The 23618-nt window shown below is 35.9% G+C and overlaps 1 protein-coding gene and 1 non-coding gene across 2 annotated transcripts in view; both read left to right on the top strand.

The window, feature by feature from the left end:
- Cop1 (COP1 E3 ubiquitin ligase) overlaps positions 1–21614 on the top strand; it is a 106690-nt gene extending 85076 nt beyond the window's left edge. Inside the window, 5 exon segments of the mRNA XM_027417272.2 lie at positions 1022–1139; positions 2938–3062; positions 4367–4527; positions 18774–18818; positions 21299–21614. Of these exon segments, the coding sequence (XP_027273073.1) occupies positions 1022–1139; positions 2938–3062; positions 4367–4527; positions 18774–18818; positions 21299–21316 (467 nt within the window). The 3' untranslated portion in view covers positions 21317–21614.
- Positions 12766–12905, top strand: LOC113835962. The gene has a single exon (XR_003485862.1).
- Positions 21615–23618: the final 2004 nt, after the last annotated feature.

The raw sequence follows: 23618 nt of genomic DNA, 5'->3' as shown, positions 1-23618 counted from the left end.
ACACTAATAAAGAAGCCTTAAATAATCGAAATGTATGCTATATTAATGAATAGTGATACTTAAAGTGCCAGAGATATTAATTCTCTGAAGACTGATCTGTGTGTGTTTATCACAAGTTCAGTAAAAGAATTAGATTCTTTATAGATGTTATATAATTTGATTGTTAACTTTTGTAGTAAAAATCAGTTTTGAGGAAAAAAAAAAAAGTCCACCTTCCTCCCTTGACAGTCTTACTATGGAGATACAGTGAATTAATAAGACATCATGGTATTGGAATTACAAACACAAAATCAGTCGAACAGAGACACTTAAGGAAGCTTTATTCCTTGTAGCCCAAGATGGGAAACAACACAAATGACTCCTGGAGATAGATCGAGTCATACATCATTCTAGTTTGGGGTGGTAAAAGTTGGTGGGAGAAGGACAGAGCAACTGGCAATTTTTTTCCATGTCATGATAAAATACTCTTGTCAAAAGCAACTTAATGAGGGATGTATATATTCTGATTCACAGTATAGCTTACCATATGAGTGTTGAAGAAAAGATCATACATCAATTCTTGGAACTAGTTACCAGCAGGCTAGAGAGATGGCTCAGCACAAAAGAGTACTGACTGTTCTTCCAAAGAACCTGGGTTTGATTCCCTGCACCCACATGGCAGCTTTGAACTATTTGTAACTCCAGTTCTTGGGGTCCTGACACTCCCACACAAACTTACATCCAGGCAGGCAAAACACTTATGCATACAAAGTAAAATAAATGTATATATATAAAGAACTAGTTACCTGAACTTGTTATTAGGTCATATTTTGGTTGCATAACCCCTATTCATCTTTTTAGACAGAACCTAGTATCCTAGCTTAGTCTTGGAACTTGCTATGTCGATGAAAATTCCAATAATTTCTTGCTTTTATTGTCCAAATGATGTGATCACAGGCATGTGCTACTACACCAAATCCAGTTCAGTTGTTGTGCCTTCCTTTTCTTCATTTACTACATTTATCTCTTTGTTTTGTTTTAGATCACTGTGTTCACTACTATGATCTCCGTAACACTAAGCAGCCAATAATGGTATTCAAGGGACACAGAAAAGCAGTCTCTTATGCCAAGTTTGTTAGTGGTGAAGAAATTGTCTCTGCGTGAGTATTACTCCCCTTGGAGGGTGAGTTTAGTAGAGGTCTCATCATTGATGTTGTAGGTATATGTAAAGGATGACCTCAATTATATTTTCTTTCTGAAATAACAGATTTCTGTATCTTCCATTAAAATGCTTGTATCTTACCTTCGTTGTTCATTTTTATGTTGTGAATAAAATGTATTACGTTCTGATAGGTCCTCTTAAAAGTGATATTTTTAATTTAAGTAACATTTGAGCTTCAAATTTTATTTCTGTTACTTCTTCTCCCAAAAAGGTAACCAGTATGGTTGATGAAATAGAAAGAATGATTAAAGTCAATCAGTATGTATTACTTAAATATGACAGCTTTCAACATAGTAGTAGAAGGATTTTTAATTTTAAGTAATTGGTTGATATTATACTAACCTATATCAGTTTCACAGTAAAATCTGTTTTAAAAATAACTTTTTAAGTGTGTCTGTTTATAACAAGCAAATGTCCTTTGTAAAATCTTTTAGTTACTTTTTTGAAGGAAATAAAATCTCAGTCATATAAACTCCATGGTGAAACTATAGAACTTTTCTAATAACATGGGTACTTCCATGTTTTGGTTATCCATCTCATAGTTTTCTTATTATGTAGCAAATATTCATTCTTAATTTCTACACACACATGCACGAATGTGTCTCTTCCCAAACTTAATGGTTTCTTGCTTTCTTCTCTTTTTACTTAGTTCTTTGTCTTTCTTAGAAGAATACTTATTCCAGTGCCTTGAATTTTGTATCTCACTTTCACAGTGGTGGCTCTAAATAAGAATTTGGTGATTTGGCAAGATGATTTTAGTTCAGTTTCAAAAGAGGACAAAAAAATTCATAACTGAGATTTCCAAGGGAGTTATTTGGGTAATGAATTGACAAGCTTAATTTAAGTGGTAGCTAAAAAGTATTACATCTTTAGGGTAGCCATAATAGGCGGTAAATGACTTAAATGAAGTATATTTTATACCGAAACATAAAAGGACAGTCATTGCTATATTTTGGAATAAAATAGATCAAAGCATATTTCTGAAAGAACTCAAATCAAACAGTTTGGATCTTGGCTATATATAGTTGTAACCTTCTGAATCTTAATTTTTTCATTTCTAAATGGGGCTAATAGCAGAACTAAGTTATTTTAAATCTTTAAACAAAATAATATATGAAAAATCTGTATCATAGTGTCCTCCTCATTAAGTATAAATATAAACACAGCCCCTTAACAGTTTGCAAAATAGTATCTGTCCTAAAATTGTCTATTAAAACATTACCAGTGGGTTTTATATTTAAAAAAAAAAAAAGTTTTGGGTAAGAAATGAGATCCATGTATTCTTTCAGCAAAATGCGTTGTGTACTTTCCAACCATATCTCTTACATGTAGGAATGGCATGAAAATAGTTCATATCTAGTATGCCAGTAACAAGAAGAATGAGTATCTCCTCAAAATGAAACATCTCTCAGTACAAAAACTCATTATTTATTGATAATGCGACAGTGCTGTTGATGCTGTTAATGCTTATACTTCCTATATCCCCAAGCATTATTGAAAAAATGTTAAGTGAATTTGGTTTGTACAGTGTTAGGTCCATTTAAATCTATACAATAGATCATCATGTATCATATTTAACTGTTGAAACATTGAAGCCAGTGAGAAAACAAGACTCAGACCCTCAGGTACCAGAGTCTGCATTCTTAACCACAAAACTGGATTGCTTTTTAATCACTTTTGGTGATGAGTTTCATACCAAGAAATCTAAAATTTACTCCTCTTTGTGTTTATCCCAGCTCAACAGACAGCCAACTAAAACTGTGGAATGTGGGGAAACCATATTGTTTGCGTTCCTTCAAGGGTCATATTAATGAAAAAAACTTCGTAGGACTTGCTTCCAATGGAGATTATATAGCTTGTGGTAAGTGAAATTATATTCTTAAAGAAACTTTGCAAAGACATGTCATGGTAGTTTCCAGTTGATTTGTGCTCTCAGAAGGTAGCATCACTTGATGCTTAGGACTGAATTCTTTCTTCCAGTCATGCTGGAGAGGATGAGTTTTTCTGTTCTGCATACAAGCACTGTATTCATAGTAATGCCAAAGATTTTTAACTGTTTTCTAGTAATTCTAAACATGCCATAATTTCTGTAGGTATTATATAGACTATAGAAACTATTAATTTCTGCTACTATTATTTCATAAGACATCTTTTCAGAAACGTGATATTCATTCCACCCTGCCTAGTATCCTTTTCATTAAGCAGTTTGTTTGGGTTGGATGAATATGTTATTCTAGATTTTTATATATATGATATATGAAATTTTATAGCAGAAGTGGAAAAATTCAATATACTATTATTCAAATGTTCTAATAGAGTTAATGAACTTTTGTTAACACTTTTAAATGACATGGCTCTTATTTATTAAATTGTATTTCCTCCTAATGTATGAACTTGAATACCACCAAAGTAGGTAAGCTGCTCAGTTATCCTTGGAAGGCTCCTGAAATGTGTCGGTTTGACCTCTCATCTGATAGGGTAATGCTGTTTGGGGAATGGAGAATTAAGTTGTTGAGGCTATTCAAATTGGCCTTTGTTAAATACCAAATCTTCTGTTTTCCTTTCTACATTTTAATCTTTCCAAATGCTGTTTAAGACTCTTGTTTATAACAGCTTTTTGAATGTACAGACTTCTGCTATGAGTGTTTTTTTTTTAATTTAAAACATTTTAGTTTAGAACTATAAACACTGTTATATCATTTAGCAATAGTTTTTGTCCAAGAATCCCTTCTCACATAGTTCCCAATTAATTGGTCTTGTGATCTTGTCTTTCAGATTTGAATGTAAAAGATAATTGGTCTCTTTGCTAAAACTTGGATTAATAATTACTATCTGAATGTTGTGTTCTGGAACTAGAGCTAGAAATGTAGTTCATTATAGCCAAAGGCCTTAGATTCAATTTGTAGCACAGAGTATAGGGTCATAGAAAGAATGGTATTCTAGCTGGCTGTGGTATCATATACTTATGATCCCAGCATTTGAGAGGCAGAGAAAGACAGTTGTGAGCTTAAGGACAATTGGGGATATATAGCAAGACTTTCCCAAATGAATGAGTGAGTGAGTATGTATGTATGTATGTATGTATGTATGTATGTATGTATGTATGTATGTATTCTAATTTCAGATTCTCCCATTCTAAAAAGTGCATTTACTTTTTCTTTTCAGGAAGTGAGAACAACTCCCTCTACCTGTACTATAAAGGACTTTCTAAGACTTTGCTGACTTTTAAGTTTGATACAGTTAAGAGCGTTCTGGACAAAGACCGGAAAGAAGATGATACAAATGAATTTGTCAGTGCAGTGTGTTGGCGGGCACTATCAGACGGGGTAAGTTTTCATGTATATTTTTAACCATGGCACTTCATAATGTTTATAAATACATAGCATTGATTGTTTTATTGTTTTCGTTTTAGATTTTAAGGTATAGCTAGGTAAATGGTAGGTGTTTCTTCCTTTTTTTGGTCTGGCATTTTATCAACAGAGAAAATGGGTGTTTTAGATACTAATTGAAACATTGCCAGCTTAAGCTTAGCTGTCCTGAAACTCAGATCTGTAGACCAGCCTGGCCTCAAAGGCAGAGATCTGCCCACCCTCTGCCTTTCTGAGTGCTGGTGTTAAAAGCCAGGTTGTTTTTTAATTTCTTTGTACAGATTGGAAGTTTAGCAGGGTGGGATCTTGCCTTGAGGTCACCATTCCCTTTATTCCACTCCTTAACCTGTTTATCTCCTTGACAGAGGATTTAGCTCCATTTCCCTTTCTAATGCCCCTTTTCTCCTTAATCTGTACATTTTGCATTTTTTACTTGCTCAGCTTGCTCCTTTTCATTATAGAAGAGTGAACACTAAAACCACACGACAAAATCTATACTAGGCTGTTTTGAGATTTCCTCTGCCAGTGCAATTAATCCAAAACTCTTCAATTAAGCCTCAGGCACATTTTTTGGACACTGGCAGAAAGCAGCCACATTCTTCACCAAAATGTCATAAGAATAATCTGTAGGCCACATACTGACATTCTTCTTTGAAACACATTGAGCCAGGCCCCTACGGTTCAAATCCACCCTCAGCACCACTGCCTTCAATGTTTGTACTGTGGTATCCCATTAAGCCTTGCTTAAAGCCTTCACCGGCTGTTCTAATCCAAAGTCCACATTCCTCCAAACTAAATTATGGTCAGGCTTATCACAGCAATACCTCAGTCCATGGTACCAACTTCTGTATCAGTATTGTTTTGTTCTTAGTGGGTTGGTTTTTGTTTTGTTTTATTTTTTAGTGTTTGTAGATATGGTCTAGCTTTGTAGTATAGGCTTTCCTGGAACTCTTCAATCCTTCACCTTTCATCTACCAAATTCTGAGATCATAGACAAGCATCACAATGTCGGTGGGGGTGGGGTGTTTATAGTTAGTGTGACCTAAGTGTATAGTTTTTATAAACTTAACATCAGTAGACTGTATGTTCTAGCCCTTCACATTAATATGACGTACTGCCTCATTCAAAGCAGCTTTCAGTCTTGCAGGTTCTTTGATTGTCATTGCCAGATATATACACCATGTTGTATATCTTCTGGACAGATTTTGAGCATAGCAATTTATGACTGTTTAGATACTCAAATGCTTAACACCAAGTATACATATATCACCAATCTCCTATAGTATTTAATATTAATACAGTAAATACAGTACAAGTTATAACTTAAGAGCAATAGATTCTATATACAACTTGGGGAGGTAGTGGGCTGGACCATCTAGCTTTTTGTCAGTATATGCTGTGATGTTCCCACAACAACAAAATCATCATTAAAAAAAAAAAAAAAAAAAAACATGTTTCTAAGCATATTCATACCTACCTTGAACGAGGACAGAAGAATTACCAGACTAGGAATCAACTACACTCAGAGCAGATTGTTAAGGGCAGAGAAATTGGAATCTAGTGTTCCTAAGCTACATCATATGAGTGACTCATCGTGTTTTAGAACAAAAAGAATTATAATCTAGGGTGATGAGTGACTCATGGTGTTTTAGAACAAAAAAGAATTATAATCTAGGCTGAAATGGTGGAAGATAAACTGTGATATTGAAAATCAGCTTCAAATCAGACCAGTTCTTGAAATTTAATTGAGGGGGGTCCTAGATTACTGGTATCCACAGAACATAAACCTAAATTATCTATAAAAGATTTACATGTTTTTCTGCTTTTGGGAATATAATAAGTAGGGCATAGTAGCAACTAAAAAGGCATAGGAAAATACAACACAATAGAAATAAAAATTCAGCATAGTAACACACAATAGAAACAGAATCACAGCAGCTCTGGATTATCTCACCTGGCTTATAAGTAAGTATCCATGCTTACAAAATTAAAGACAAGATTGACAATTTCACTTGGGAATTGGAAATAAGTTTCACAATAAAAACACACGATGAATTCATTGCATGAGTTAAATGAAAGCAGCTGCTGCTGCTGCTGATGAGCCAGTGGATAAGTTAGGAGGAAATATACAGAGGAATTCATAGAGGGACATGGGATATGGCTCAGTTAGTAAAATCTGTGTCCAAGCATGAAGAACTAAGTTAGATCCCTAGTACTTACATGAAAAGCTAAGTACAATGTACCATCCTTATAATCCCAGTACTGTGGGGGCAGAATAGTAGGATCCCTGGAGTTTTCTTGCCACTGAGTCTCAGAAAAATAAGGTGAAACGATTGAAGAAGACACTGGATGTTAGACCTTGTCTTCCATATACAGGGGTGCAAAAATGATGGGAAAATAAAAAGAAGAAAAGTACTATAGTACTATATTCAAGAATAGATTTTAAAATGTGAGAAGACAAATAATTTTACATGAGCAAGAATTAGAAGGGATATTTTTGAGAAACTTAGGAATTTGGTAAAAGATATCAAGGTAAAGATTTGTTGAGTCTTGGAAGTTCAGAGAATGGAGATGTGAATGAATATCCCAGGACCTTCTCACAGTACTGTTTCACTGGAACACATTAAGACAAATATAAAACATTGTATGCTAGTTTCAAATCAACTCTTAAATTATATTATAAAACACTATCATTGGGCAGGGAGACCCATGAATTGGCATACTGCCCTTACCTCCATGTATATTGAACAGTGAAAGAGTCATTGAAATTAAACCATGTCAATTGTATTGAGGTAAACCATATGAGTCTCAGTTGTCTCTGGTTGATTATATATATGCTTAGTGAAAGTCAAGGTAGAAGTCTGTGATCCCTATGAAAGCCTATGAATGGTTTAAAGGTTTATGGGGGCTGATCCTTATGCTATATCCTTCTGTATAGTTTTACTGATTTTTGCTAGTTAAAAACCAGTTGTCTCATCTTCTAATCCTTGCTAATGGTGAGGTTTTTACTATTTGACACAATGTAGTGAATGAATGCTTCTAAATTCTTGCTGATTATTGGGATTGTTTCGAAATATCTCAAAATTGGAAACAAAACAATTCCAGTTTTAGATTCCTAATACATAATTCAGGAAGAAAAGAACATAGGTAGAGATCTGTATTCTGCAAAGTTCCCCAAGGCTTCATGGGAAATGATATATGAATAGTCAAGCTTGGAAACAAGAAATCATACTAACTCTGAGAAAGTACCATGTTACACAGGTCTGCCAAGATACCTCAGTGATTCTCAAGCACTTGTTAGAGGGGATCATTATGACCATGAATATCTAATGTCTTAGATTTTGCTACTCCTTCACTTAGTTTAGAGAGAAGCAAAACAAGTATGATATTTTTTCTTCAATTAAAAAAATTTAAATACCATCTTAGAAATATATTCACTAGGCTTGGTAACATCTTTAATTCCAGCACTGAGGTATCAGGATTAAGATACATAAATTTAAGCACAGCATAAATTTAAGGGGGGGTATCTCAAGGATACACAGACCATATGTGTCTATATGCCTATAAATCTTATATATAATCACATGACAGAAGACTTCCCACACACTGCTTTTTCAAAATTCTTCAGTGAATATATAATAGAGGAGCTTCTCTTCCCCACTTTTTTCAGCTGTTTCTCTTCATCCTTTTGTCTTCCTTTTTTTTTCCTTTAGCTGGATGATTGTAACGCTTTAAAAAATTGTGCTGACAGGAAGAGGGGCAATCTGAATAAGTTCTTTGTGTTGAGAGTGGAAAAAGATTCTGACTTCCAGGAATGTGCTTCCATCTCCTAAATTTTTTCTTCTCCAGTATCCATAATATAGAAAGGCAGAAACATTCAAAACAGAGACAGAAAACTAAGGCAATGAATGCTGTTAGTTTTTTCTCAGAGTAAATTGTTTGAGATATAGATTTTCCTTAGTTTACTGGCCGGTATTATATGGACCAACTCAACGAAAACATTTGTTGCTTTAGATTTTGTAGTGAATGTGGTAAGGAAATCAACAAACTTTATGGAGTCTATTGCTTGACATTTAAAGTATTTCATTATTGACATTTTATATTTACTGTAATAGAATTTGACATAATAAAATAACTCAATTTTTTTGTTTTATATATGCCAATTTTAACTAATAGAATTAACATAGATCTTTAAATGTTGCTTTGTTGGTTTGAAGTTTGCTTTTTTCTAAGGAAAAATAAATATTATTTAAGAAGGCATTATGAATAACCTTGACCTAACATGAATTTTTACTAAATAATATTATTTTTATTCTTTGAGAATAAAATAATATACACTCATATATCTTGATCACAATCAATCCCTCCCCTTCCACCTAATTGCTCCTAGACCCCTGACCATCATCCTGTGGTCTCTAAATTTGATGTCCTTATTAAAAAAATACTTCTCCACTCTAGTTTGTGTTAGCCATATGCTTGTGGGTGTGTGATCATCCATTTAGAGAGTTGACCTACCAAGGTCTGCACATGTACTGAAAACTGGTTCTCCCTCCTCCAGAAGTCATCAGCTAATGCCCACCCCACTGTACTCCTGTGCTGGATGTTGATGGTAGATCTTATGCACAGCTTCCACTATACTTAAAGGTGTCCAAAATACTCTGAGGTAAATTCTGAATGTTTATCTGTCATACCAAGTTTCCTTATTTCTAGTGAAAGGAGGAAAATTGAATAATGGATGCCACTTCCTTTTACTTAAAAGTTTAATGAATGCTACTTACAGGTACTGAAGTGTACATAATGGAAAAACATATTTTCTAGTTGAATAAAAATGCATTTAGTAAATACTTAATGTAGAACCAGCCAAGCCCCTCACCCTCCCCCCTCCCCCAAAAAGAGAAGGGATTGCTTGCAATATGGGTAACAACTCTAGGAGACTTATTTCCTGCTTATTTTAACCTTTATTCTATTTGGGGAAAATAAAGGAATTTTCCATTTACTGTCTCATGTAAAACCCCTGCATTCCTGGCACTGCAGTATCAATGTGATGTCAATTTGAGATGTTATGAGTAAAAGTATTGGGTCAGATATAAATAAATCTTAGGATGACAGCTTCCTCATCCCGGTAGTACTGTATTTCTTATTGATAAACAGCATTTTTAAAATAAACATGAGATTTTGATTGGTTGTATTAATATTTGCATTTTAATTACAGAGTTTCCGGTCTTATGCCAGTTAAAGTATATGTTATAAAATAATGACAAACATAATTCTAATCATATTGTATTTTATAAAGCTGTGCCTAGCCAAACAGAAATTTTATAGTCAGAATTTGAACACTATAAATGCAGCTAACTTAATCAAGAGACGATTCCTTTTTCCTACATCATTTGTGTTTTGGAATGTTCAGTTTTCTTTTAGTAATAGAGAACTTTCAGAAAATAAAGAATAAAGAAAAATATGTGTAATTCTATTACTTGAACAGAAAGAACAGTTAATTTTTGCTGTTCTAGTCTTTATTTTTTATATTAAAAAGAAAACAATGTTTGCGGCATCTTTTCCACCTAGCTTTTCACATTTTACTTTGGGATCTTTTTTCACTTCATAATATAGATACCAAATACTTAAATGTATGATGGTTTGACTTACAATTCTTAAACTGTAGTGTGTGCCAAAAACTAATCCTGACCTTTGTAGTTAGTGTCTATTAGCGTGTTAGATTTTTCTCAGTGTATTAAAACCTTTGACTGGTCTTCAGTCTTTCCTTTGTACTGCTTCCCCCAAAGAATTTTTTTCTTTGAAGGAGTCCTGAAGTATAGCCTCTTTCTGTGCTTTATCCTCTATGCTGGTGTATGCCACAGGGGAAGGAGAGGAGGAAGAAGAGCATTCGTCTATTATGACTCTTAGTGTAAGTCAAGTTCTGTGAGCCTAGCTATTGGGGGTATCAGTGTTACAGAGCTAGGCCTAATTTTCCTGACAGAGAGTGTATCAATCACCAAAATGTTTTCATGAGGCAACCAAGCATGAGGAGATAGGGATGTTCTGACTCAACTCTGCCTCACTAAGGGTGATAGGCCTTGTGTGTTCAAGAAGTAGGTATGTGTCTTGAGGAAAAACATGAATTGGAGATTGTCATTGGTTGATTGCTTGGATTTTTCAAGTGAAGCAATCCATAGTCTACGTATATATAGTTAAATGGCCTGCCTTTTCCTTAGACACACGTTCAAGAAATGGCTTTGTTAGCATGATCTGAAGGCAGAGTTTTCAGTGTTCTGGTGTCAAAAGGTCTCCCACTAGACATTTCCCTAGACCCAAGTGAAGGGGGAATAGTTTCACTCAGTTTGTAAGAGAAAGTGACCTCTTTGTTTTTAAACAACTATGAAGTATAAGTGTTCCATTTTCAAAGGTGGTTCCTGTAGCAGAGCTACTAGGAACATGTGTCCTAACTGGTTTAAAAACACAACTAAGTAAGCAAAGATAGAGGATTTGATGTACTTAGACCAGTTTTCTGGACATCTCAACTGTTGATGCCTTTCTTCAAAATGTAGTGCTGAGCCAACTGTCACATATGCATGCCATGAAGCCAAAATAAATTTCCCAGCTGCATGATGTTTGCATCAGTGCCTTCAGACTACAGTTTTTACACTCTACCAACTCTTTCTCTATAGACTGTTCTTTCTATTCTGTAAGAGAATTGGGGAAAGAATGCCTGAATGTCTTTTTAGCAGTGTTTGTCTTCCCCCAAAAAACAGCACATAAAAGCTTTCTCATTCTTCTTCCCATTGTCCCTGATGTAAGGGTCATAAAAGAAAGTGGACAAGAGAATACAGCCCTGTCTCTTTAATGTCTGCAGCTCCCGGGCCAGTTCAAGTTGGCCCACATACTACCATTAATATTTCCTTAAACATACTGTCATTTTCAGCTGTTTCCATGCTAGTAAGCAAATGCTTTGAATCTGTCCTCACAGGCACCCAGCTCTCCAGTTTTGCCTGTGAATTCTGTTCTCTAAAGTGCTTACAGAAACACTTACATAATGTCATGAATTTACAGCTATCTGCAGCTTCTTTTTTTTGCTATAAAATAGGAGCATGGCCTTTCTAGCTGTCTTGATCTCTTTGCACAGCCTTCTAATTTTTAACATTCATTTTCTACAAATTGACTATTAAGAGCTTTAAGGCACTCTTTGTACTCTTTATGCTAAAATACATATCAGAAAAATTGATGATGTCCTTAGATGTTTCTGCCTATTAACTGGGTCTTAAACCCTGTCTCCTGATGCCACTTCCTAATTTTGCTATTTGTATTCTACCCCTCAATTCCATGTGTAATCGTTTAATGACAAAAGTATCTTCATTCACAGAGGATTAATTTAGCCTCTTAATTCATCTATTTAGTTTCATATGGAATTGAATTTCTAGTGAAAGTTTTAGTACAAGCTTAGCCAGAGGCAGAGATTTTAAAATAAACATTTTTACCCAGGTACAGCAGGTAAAAACATGGCTCTTGAAGAGGGCAGGGTTCAGTTTCCAGTATCTACATAGCAGCTTACAACTGCCTGTACATCCTGTTCCAGGGGAACCAACATGTTCTTCTGGCCTCTGCAGGCACATGGTGCACATAAACACACTCAGGCAAAATACACATGCATATAAATAAATTGATCATTTTTTAAAGAAAGAAAGTGCTGTTCTTCTCTCAGAAGTTTTTAATATTCATCAGTAGTACAGAATCATTTTCCTTGTCATAAATATTATTGTGAATGCAGTGTTTTCAAGCTTATTCAGGATATTGTCAAGTATGAGATTTTGGCATGTAATGAACTTGAAGGTGTCTATAGATATCTTAAGTAGCAAAGATAATTAAGTGATGTGGGCTATTTAACATTGGAATGGCTGAGGTGGGTGAGTGTATGTGTCTGTGTGTCTCCATCCTCCTTGCCTGCTTGTACTTTTAAGAGCTTTTCTCCCTGATTAGAAATCACTTTGCCTCCGTTTGTTAAATATGCCTTTTTAATGGTTCTTTTCTATTATGGAGATCCTGTTTTTTTTTTTTTTTTTTTCATTTAGGTTGTTTCAGTGTATTAAAGGTATATCTAAATGAGAAAGCAGTTAGAAATTGAAATAATATAAAAGTACATAAAGAAAATTAGACTATAAAGACTGTATCACAAAAGTTATATTAATAATAAAACGCACTAAAAGTGGAAGCTGCAGAGTCATTCATGTAGACAAATGAGAGAATGTCTTTTGTCTGCAGAAGGCAGCAGTCCTACATGAACATGGAGGTCTCTCTCTGACTTAGGACAGCTGGCTAAGTCTGATCGTTCCCCTCCATACAACTTTCTAAACTACCACTATCAGTATTGTTTTCCTTACCATTTTATTCAATATCTCTGCTGTTGGGACCAAGAGTGTGCAAAAATGGGGACAGACCACCATAGTCTGTGAAGCCAGAAGCAAGCTTTACTCCAAAAACAAAATTAAAAGAAAATCACCCAGGGGCACAAAAGCTTACCACTTGGGACCACAGTCAGAGCTCAGACTTCTGAAACTGGCAATCAGTCAGGGTGGTTTCTGAGCTTCTCTTTTATAGTAAGAAATGAGCATGAGGCATGGACAAAAGAATTTTTACAATCTCTAGGTAAAGCTTAGATACAAATTGCTGTTTACAATTCCCACTGACAAGGTTTGTGGCTAAATTAGTGTTTGTATTAGTCTGCTGCTGCTTCCTTGCATTTCTAATGGTGTTCACAGAAATTCTGCACTTTCCTGGTACTGCCAGTTTCCAATAGCTGAGAATACTGAACAATGCAAAACCAAAATTCACTTACAAACTGTTATTAAAAGTTAACTTAGTTCATTGTGATTGTGGGTAGGGTGGGAGTGTGTGAAACTAACCTTTGGTCGTAGACAGAGCTGTCAGTCAAAGAAATGCACTGTTAAAAGTTAATCCCTGTTTGCTGACAGGGCTGGTGACTGTCAGCTCCCATTTCCTTTAGGCTTACAAATTTGTATTTCTATATTCCTATTTTTGGAACCTACATTTGTATGTTCTATTTCTGGACCCTTCAGCTGATTGAGTGTACTAGATTATAGAGGCAAACAAAAAAGACAACCAAGTAAATTTAGTTCAACCATTTTGGAGCACTTTATGAAATTTGTTTGGACATTGCCCCCCCCCCCCCGCTTTAATTCTCTTTGAAACAAGGTCTCTTGTCACTCACCCTAGCCTTGAACTCCTGCCTCTATTACTCAAGTACAGGGATTACAGGTTAGTTGATGGTTTTTGAAAATAGATGTTACAGTTGGCTTATTTATTTGAAGAACCTACAAATCGGATGTACAATGTATGTGGAATTGCTATTTTTCTAGGGGTTGGGTTGGATTAATTAATCCAAAGTTATCAGTTAATCAACATTTTATATGCAAAGGAGGTATTGAAAGTAGCATTCATGAATTTCTTTTTATTAAAAATTGGTTTCTTGCTACACATGATGAATCAGTAATCCAAGCATTTGAGAAGCCAAGGCAGAATTGCCATTAGTCCAAGGCCAGCCTGGCTGGGCTAGAGTGAATCCCTGTGTTGAATAAAAAAAAAAGCAAAATATAGTTTTGTACTTTTTGAGTCTATAAACTGACAATTTCCAAAGAAAGTTGTTTCTTAGTCCTGATTTTGAAGTCTTGGTTGTTTGATTCTGTTTTGGGGAGAAGGGCAGGAGGAAAAGATCCCAGTAGAAATTGAGTGGCCCATAGCATCGGAGTGTTCTGTGAGCAACCCCAGCTGGTCTTATTTGTAATTAATTGTGGAAAGATCCTTGTTTGTGGTTCTGAACTTCCCATATTTGTTTCTTTGAGCAAAGTTTGCATGAGGCATTTGTTGAAACAGTTTGCTGATTTTTCTAAGCCCATTAGGAATCCATAGTCTGACAGGGATGTCCTTCTGAATGCTGTGAATATATGTTTCCATTATTGGTTGATGAATAAATGCTGATTGGCCAGTAGCCAGATAGGAAGAATAGACAGGGCTACCAGACTAGTAGAATTCTGGGAAGGGAGGAGCTGTCAGATGCCATGTAGCTGCCAAAGGAGTAACATGCTGGAGCATTACGGGTAAGCCACAGCCTTGTGGCAATACATAGTTTAATAGAAATGGGTTAATAATTAAGAGACAACTAGCCAGTAAGAAGCCTGAGCCATTGGTCAAAACAATTTATATAAGCCTCTGTGTATTTATTTGGGACTAAACAGCTTCAGGACTGGGCAGAAGAGAAACTCCATCTTCAAGAGTCTAGTTTGTTCTTCATTTCAGTGAGCAGTATTGAAGTTTTCTAGTCAATTTATTTTCCTCGAGTTTTTTTAGCATAATAAATTCTGATCTAGATCCAAAATCCTTTTTTATAGTGACCTGATTAAATCAGTGACAAATATTATATAGGTAAAAGTCAAAGAAAAAGGCATATGGTTTGTAACCAACTATCTTAATTTATGTTTACAAAAATATATCAGAGATATGATTCAAACAAGACCAAGACATTTATTTTTCCTTTGTTATTTAAATCCTTTAGAGTGCCCTTTTGGGGGTATCTCCTTGCTGCTTGTCATCAGTTTATGTTTGTGTGTAACTGGATATCTTTACACTTTTTGACATGATATATGCCTGTCTTGATTTTCTCATCCACAAACTTCTCTAAAAGCTATTAGATAAAATCTGTCTAACCAGATGGATAATTATAAAAACCAACCAATCTTCACGTTAATAATAATTCTGTACATTGTGCCAATATCATTAATTACACAACCTGTCTATATTGTTATCCTTTAAGATTGGATGTAACTACTTTGGTGGCCAAGGAATAACAACATGCTAAACCTGGAGATAATAATGTGTAATATGTAGGTTTTTTTAATATTAAATTGGGAACGTGTCTTTTAAACTTTTTACTGTTCACCACTGAGGACAGCTTATTAGTAACACTCTTATTTTGAACATAAGGACCTTTGAGGACCCAAAGGTTAAATCTTAAAGGGGTAAATGGAGGACAGGAAGGAAAGGAGAGAGAATCTGTTGATTCCAGTTAAGGTAGGTTCCTGCTTTTGGATAGATCTTTCTTTCTCTGAGAGTTTATGTTTATATTCATCTGACTGCATACATAAGTTTACCTAGCAAACACAAGGCCCTGAGTTCAATTCCCAGGACAGAGGCAGGGAAATGTACTAAAATAAGTCATGCAAGTTTTGGCAATTTTGAACTGATTGAATATGTTTTTGAAAAAGAAGTTTTTTTTTTCAGAATGTTAAAACATCTTAGAAGTCCTATAAAAATATAAAATATTCCTAGACCAACCTCTGTGTGTTAAATGACAATTTTCCCAGTGACAACCACTCATACCAGTTTTTAATGCTGATTTCCATACATATTTAATAGAGATATATATCAGTGGCTAATCTATTCCTGTTGTTTTATGTATTTATTTACAACTGCATTAGAATAACCTCAAGATTTGAGGTCCAGATTCATACATAATTTTCATCTAAGTAATTTCTACATTTTCTTATATCTTCCAATAAAGTTACTAAAAATATCTAGCACTTATAATGACATTTATGTACAGAAAAAGATGTCTTATCTTAGAATGATTATTTTAAAAAAAGAAAGAAAAAACAAGATGGAGAGGTGATTGAGCAGGTAAGAATACTGGCTGCTCTTTAGATGACGCAGCTTTGATTCCCAGCACTTACATGGTGATTTCCAAACATCTGTTAACTTCAGTTCTAGGACATTCAGTGCCTTTTTCAGCCCTCCTTGGGCACTGCACGCAATGGTGCACAGACAAACAGGCCAAGAAACTATACAGAGAAAAGAAAAAGAAAAATTATCACTATTAATTATCTTCATTGCTGATTCAGAGAAGTCTCAGTTGAGCTAAAGAGATGACTCACTAAGTGAAGTGTTTTCTACACAAGCATGAGTAACCAAGTTTGGCACATAGTTAGAGGTACTCTTTGTATCACACACACAGCTTTTGTTTCAGCATTTTAACTGTTTTCTGAAGCAGATATAGAAATTCTGCCTACTCTGATCTTTCTAAATTGAGATCAGTGAAAGAGATAATCCCATTTGCTTCCTGGTCCTTTCACTTCAAATACTCTCTCAGTGTGAGATCATAGATACTGTATTAAAATCCCAGTGTGTAATCACCCAAAGAAAATATCTGAACTAATTCTCAGTCAGTCTTCATTCTCTGTCTTACCATTGCAAGAAAAACACCCAACTAGCAAAAGATTATCAGTGCCCTTCTCACATCTCCTTCCTCTAGATACAAGTATGATCTTGGATGCTATCTCCATTGATGGCATTGAAGGCTATTCTAATCCCTCTGAAAATTCTGTGACAATAGAACAAATTATTTATTTGCTCATATAAAAGTAGTAACAAAGCCGGGCAGTGGTGGCATATGCCTTTAATCCCAGCACTTGGGAGGCAGAGGCAGGTGGATCTCTGTGAATTCAGGGCTAGCCTGATCTACAGAGCTAGTTCCAGGACAGACTCCAAAGCTACACAGAGAAACCCTATCTTTAAAAACAAAACAAAACAAAAAAAGGTAGTAACAAAATGAGTAGTTTTCAGACCTAAAAATAAGAGAAAATTTAAAAAAGAAATACATATTTGTAAGACACAAATTCCTTATGTCATTTCAAGAAAACTAAAGTTTATCACTCAGAGACTGTCTTGGCCTCCTAGCTGGCACCCACATTCAGAGGGCTTGGTTCGGTCCAATGCTGTTTCCCCAGTTTTATGACTAGGGTCTCCATGCTCTCAGTAGGTAGGACAACTGTTTCTGCTATTGCAGCAAGGAGGGCCTAGGCCCTCCCCCAAATGATATTATGGTCTTTGTAGGTCCCCCGTGGAGAGCCACACTATCCCTGGGGAGAAGTTGAGGGAGGGGGTGGTGGGGTTGGTGGGGAACATGGGAGGATGGGGGGGGGATGGATATGTAAATATGAATAGTAATTAAAGAATTTAAATAAAAAAAAAGAAAACCTGTACTCCACAAAATTGGAAAATTTAAAGGAAATGGAAAATTTTCTGGATAGATACCACTTACCAAAATTAAATCAAGAACAGATAAGCAATAAACAATTTAAATAGGCTTATAACCCCTAACAAAATAGAAGCAGTATTTTAAAAAGTCCAGCTTTCAGCACAGAATTCTACCAGAAATTCAAAGAAGAGCTAATACCAATACTCTTCAAATTTTCCACACAATAGAAACAGAAGGATCATTGCCAAACTCTTTTTAAGTACTCTTTTTAATTACCTTGTTACCCAAACCACACAAAGACACAACTAAGAATGAGAACTACAGACCAGTGTCCCTCATGAACATTGATGCAAAAATACTCAATAAAATACTGGCAAATTCAACAAAAAAAAAAGTTTTGTGACATTCTTACACAGATTAAGTTTATTTCTACTTATACTTTGGTCATGAAGCCTTAAGTAAAGGATAATCAGGTAGATCCCAGTCTTCATTAAAGCATGGCCATTTTATCTGTTTTCTCATAACTGTCATTTAGATTTTGTCTATTAGCTATATGGTTTGTATTAGAGTCTTAAGTGTGTTCACCTCTTAGCTGTCTGTCCTTGTGAACAAGACTTCCATGCATCTCTGCGTTCCAGAGCTCCATGCTCTCTGGAGATCTGTCTGACCCCTGAAATTGTTTTTCTTCCTACCCTTTTCTGCTTCCCAAACAAAATGCCTCCCCATAGCTTAAAACATGAAAGTACTTTGTGACATAAATTCTCACTGAGGCTATTATTATAAGACTGTTACTAATACACAGGTTGACAAGTGAACTGTTTTACTGGAAGAAAATGAAATGAGCTTTCCTTCTGTAAAATGAATATTCCTATGTCCTTAATTTCCTGGTGTAGATATCTATCAATGGATATTTGTACTATATTGACATGTCAGTTCTTTGTATTTTATGGTAAAGACTCAATAATAGAGACTGTTCTAGAAAAACAAGATTCTTACTTTTTCTCAGGTTACCTTTACATATGCTAAAAGCACTTTAATTCCCTTGCTGTCTTAGGGTGAAATAGAAGAAGGGTGAAGAAGAAATTATTCTCTTCAACTGCCCTCCAGAAATTCCTCCTCTGTTTCTAAAGCTCTTGGTTTTGTTTTGTTTTGTTTTTCCCCCTAGGAGTCCAATGTGCTGATTGCTGCTAACAGCCAGGGTACAATTAAGGTAAGCCATTTTATACATCCCCATTTTAAACTCAGATCCATTTTTTAAACTGCAGCAGGCTTTTGGAAATTGGAGCCTTCATGATCATTTCAAATTAGGGATCTCAGTCCTCAGAAATGACTTAATTGACATTGAAAGAAATAGGTAGCTTGCAGTTATGGAGACGATCATGGTTGTTTGGAGCTGAGGGCTGGATGGGTTGATAAATGGTCAGATTGGACCAGCATTCAGTAGACAGTCAATCTGTGGCAGGCCATGAGTGCTTATGTATTTGCTGCCTTCACATCTACTTTGTTCTTCCTCATGTTTCTGTTTCTTCTCTTTGATAAACAAAGTTTTTTATCCCTCCATTCTAAGGTTGTAGTCAGGATAGAGAAGAAATTTTAGTGTTCTGTAATCTGAAAATCTATGTGAACCCGAGAGCATAGTCTGAGTCACAGACTTACAGTTTACCGAGTGCTTTCATTTTTAGTTAATGGCTCAAGGAAATCAAACTTTCAGTAATAATAACTTAGCATTTAGCCCTTGGGCATAATTTTTTTCTTATGTAAATAATTGCTGAGTTAAGCAGTGGACTTTTTCTAAACAAGACCTTGTTTAGATGGAGGTTTTTAAGTACGTGTGTTTGGCTCACAAGTACTGTTGAGAGAACATCCTCCTTCTATATAATCTTCTGGAAATTTCAGAAAGCATTTTTTTATGATTTCTCCATATTGGCAGTTATTTTGCCACAACTTCCTTTAATTCATAAAAGTACAGTTGCCTGAAGCATCAAAGGAGAAAATCCAAACTAAGTACATCCCGTGGAGATGAAACAAACTCAAAGCAGAATTACATCAGTACCTAGCCAGGCTGATTCATATGACAGTTGCCTTTTTCAGGTAGGTAGTAAGTTTGTATTAATTTTCTAAAGAGGGACCACAACTTTAATGAAAACTAGGCCTTTGCACTGATCAACATTAGTTCTTTTCTGGAGGCCTCAAGCAAGATGTTAAGTCTTGGAATTTGATTGAAGTAGCTAGTCTCTCAGTTTCACATTCTCTTGACAAGGTGAAAGACACCCCCCCCCCCCCCCGGAGGCTCAGGTCCCCGGGATCTCAGCCCAGAATCTCGGTGACCCCAGTCACTAGGTGAAGTCAAAAGCTTGAAGCAAACAGCAAGAGGCTTTATTGCAGTTTTTTTAACAAGGTAACCCCATTAGCTCGGGCCTTTCATCCATCCACCATGCTGGATGGCTGAGAAAAGACTCCGAGAAGCCACAGAACAGAGATCTTATAGGGCAGCCTAAAGAAGTGTCTAGGGAAACGCACAGGCTCAGGATTGGTGTGCCTCCAGGCTTGGAGGACTTGCCCTTTGTTGATTGGTCAACTGGTTGTTATCGCCCATAGGCTCTCCCATGGAGGTTGTTATGCTCTGCATGTCATTGCTGTGCACCTGTCCGTAAAGCACACCCAGAGCTGTAAGGCATAGCACCATCAGCTACCTTCTGATTGGTTCCTTGCCACGAGGCAGGCATCTGATCTCCTAGTGACCAAGGCAAGGTCAGGCAAGCATGCATTAGCTGTTATGGCTGCCAAAATGGGGAGCTGGTCCCTTCAAAGGCATGGATTGAAAATGGAACACCTTAATCAACAGCCCAGACATTTGGACCAAATAGAAATATCAACATCCCTATAGTAACCCCAAGGCTGCAGTGGGAATCCCATAGACTATGAGAACCAAACAAGACTTTTCAGCATTGGCCTGTCATGTCTAGAGGACCCTACCTAGTGTACTACAGTGTACATACAAAAAGCATTGTGAAGTTCAGGCAGAAAGTGAAGGGTTACATCTTTCTGGCCTTTATCACCTAAAATTAAAGTGTCCATGGAACAGTCCTTGACAGTCTCACAGCCACCTTCTTGTTCTCTGTCCTTTCTTAGCCATTTCCTTCCTTGTTTCCTGAAGCTTAATTTTAACACTATCACAGCTTACTTTTATGGCATGACAATAACTTAACACTAAAATTCTAGCCAAGTATTTTGATACCAGATGGTTAGCTTTGAAGTTGAAAGAAACAACAACATTGGTATTCTCTAAAATCTTGATCACTAGTGTTGCCTTAGTGTTGTCAACCTAGTACTTATTAAAAGAAAGATATTAAAATCCTTAACAATAATTTTTTCTTTAAGAATGTTTTAAGATACCATCAGACACTCCAAAGATATACTGCGCATGCTTCACCTCAGTCCATTTGTATCTTATCCATCAGTTTCTTACCCGAAAGGCTCCCTAATTGATACAATAACTAATTTAAAATTTTTCATACAGTGCTTGAATTGAAAGAAGGAATGAGCATCTGGTTCCTTCAGTTCTTTGGCATTATACCAGTTAGTAGGTATTTTTATTTGGTTTTTCCAGTAGTGCATACAGTAAAGTGTCATTAAACTCTTTATGTTTTAAAACTGCTCTTAAAACTCTTCTTGTTTTTCGCCCATTAGGTGCTAGAATTGGTGTAAAGGGTTTCCTGAAGTCAAATCGTGTTTGCTCCTCCTGAAAACCACCTAGAGCTGATGAGAAAAGAAAGGAAATGGCAAGTGATGTCTTTCCAGAGTCATCCTGGGTTTTGGATTTGTTCTGAGTACCTTTTCCTCCTTTTATGCCATTGGGACATTGGGAATACCCAGAGAATTCTCCGCCATCAGTGTATCTATGAACTTTGCTGTTGGCTGTGTGGCTAATTTTTGTGATAGGGAAACAAATTCTTTTAAATAAAAATAAATAAAAAATAATAAAAGTTTATTGAGCCACAACTGAGCTGGGAATGCCTTTGTCAGGCGTGGTGAGAGTCTTTTGAAGAAGTAGCACATGTGGGCTTTAGAGAATGTTCTGGCTGGGTTATGAAAGAGGCTCAGTGAACAAGAGCACTGGCTGCTCCTACAAAGGATCAGTTTCCAGCACCTTGCAGCTACCTGTAACTCCAGTGGGAGATCTGACGTCCTCTTCTTGCCTCCTGGAGCACCAGGTATGCATGTGGTACACACACATCTGGGCAAAACATTCACACATTAAAATGAAAATAAATCTTATAATGAAAGAAAAAAATGTACTGGTAATTTTAAAGTTGTTTTTTTCCCCAACCCCTTCGGAATTGCACATATCATCATGAACAAAAGATAAAATATATGGATTCCTTCTAGTGAACTTAATGTTTGCATTTAAAAAAGACTAAGAATTCCTTTCTATACACCCTGATGAGATTATCTTCATCAGATCTTTTGGGTCCCTTCATATCTTGTCAGAGATCTAAGATTTTGATTTACTGAGATCTAATAAGAAGGGAAGTCCTTATAACTGCTAGTTCTTTTTGTCACCAGTAAGCCTAAGATAAAGCCAAGTCAGCTTTTGTTTTAACTAGACATGTTAGATTATACTGACCAAGACTGATCAGTGACTTGGAGAAAGGTCAGCTGATCTTTTCTGTAAAGGGACAGACAGGAAATACTTTCAGCTTTGCTGGGCATGTGGTCTCTGTTATAAATACTGAGCTCCACCAGTGCATCAGGAAAGTAGCCACAGATGTGTGGACAAATGAGCATGGCTGGAAAATAGGTGGGGTTCCAGTGTCTGTCTGAAGCTAATTATCTGCAAGCCCCTGACTTAGAATTAAACTTTTATACTCTGGTACCCCAGATTCCAAGCCATGTGACCTCTTACATTGTCTAGTTAGTTTGTAAATCATTTTCACATCTCAGAGCATTGGGTCAAGCAAAAGTAACATGGAGAACTATTTAAAGTCTGGATACTTTTCAGCAAAAATGGTTCAAGCAAATTTGTCCACACATTTCATAAAACACTTATAGAAAGGCTTGTTGGATATAAATGTGCATGAAGAATACACTATCCCAATAGATCCCTCAGCTAAAGGTTACTGAGACCTAAGCAAGCTTACATTTTTTTCTCTGAAATTACAGAAGTCAAGTGCCTCTTAGAATTAGAATCTTTTGAGTATCAGAAAATTCGCAGGACACATGTAATTACATTACACAGCAACACCAACAGAACTAAAGCAGTATTCCATGGTCCACCACAGTTCCGCAGCAAAGCATGCACGTTCACATTATACAAGATTGGTTAGTAAAGAGGAAAAAGAATCTTACAGTAGTTTAGGCAAGGCTTTATCTTCAAATGACTTTTCCTCAAACAGGTGAAATTTACTAGTTTTCACAGCTTTGAGAGAATTACATCTTACATGATTTCTAAAATTTAAAACCTGCTAAATGTTTAATTCCACCTTTGATAGAAAAGGCTTCTGCTGTCTGGGGGCTAGAGAGATGGCTCAGTAGCCTAGAGCAGTATTCTTGTAGAAGACTCAAATTTGATTCCAAGAAACCACAGGTCAGCTCACAACTGCTAATTACCCCAGTTCCAGGGAATATGACATGGTGCACAGACATACATGCTAGTGAAACACCCATACACGCGAATAAGTCTTTAAAAATTCAAGTTACCATCTGCCACCAATAAATGTTAAGATTAATGAATGGCAGTTTGTGAAAATGTAGGGAGAATGTTTTAATAGAGATCTTGTACTAGTGCTACATGTCCTGAAAGTCTTTACAATAGGAAGTAGTTAATGCCACCTTGAATTCCTTTAAATGAAAGTGATGCTTTTGTTGTCCATTTGTATTGTTTTTACATGCCCACATTTTTAATTGTTTACCTCAAGCTCTATATAATACAGTTAGTCATGTTCATTTCCATGTTTAGAGGATACAGTATCCCATTTGGTTATCAAAAGGACTTGCTTTTTTTTTTTTT

The sequence above is a fragment of the Cricetulus griseus genome, chromosome 5 (assembly GCF_003668045.3).
Source record: "Cricetulus griseus strain 17A/GY chromosome 5, alternate assembly CriGri-PICRH-1.0, whole genome shotgun sequence".
Lineage (NCBI taxonomy): Eukaryota > Metazoa > Chordata > Mammalia > Rodentia > Cricetidae > Cricetulus > Cricetulus griseus.
Note: the sequence above shows the minus strand (reverse complement) of the source record. Positions and strands in the feature narration are given on the sequence as shown.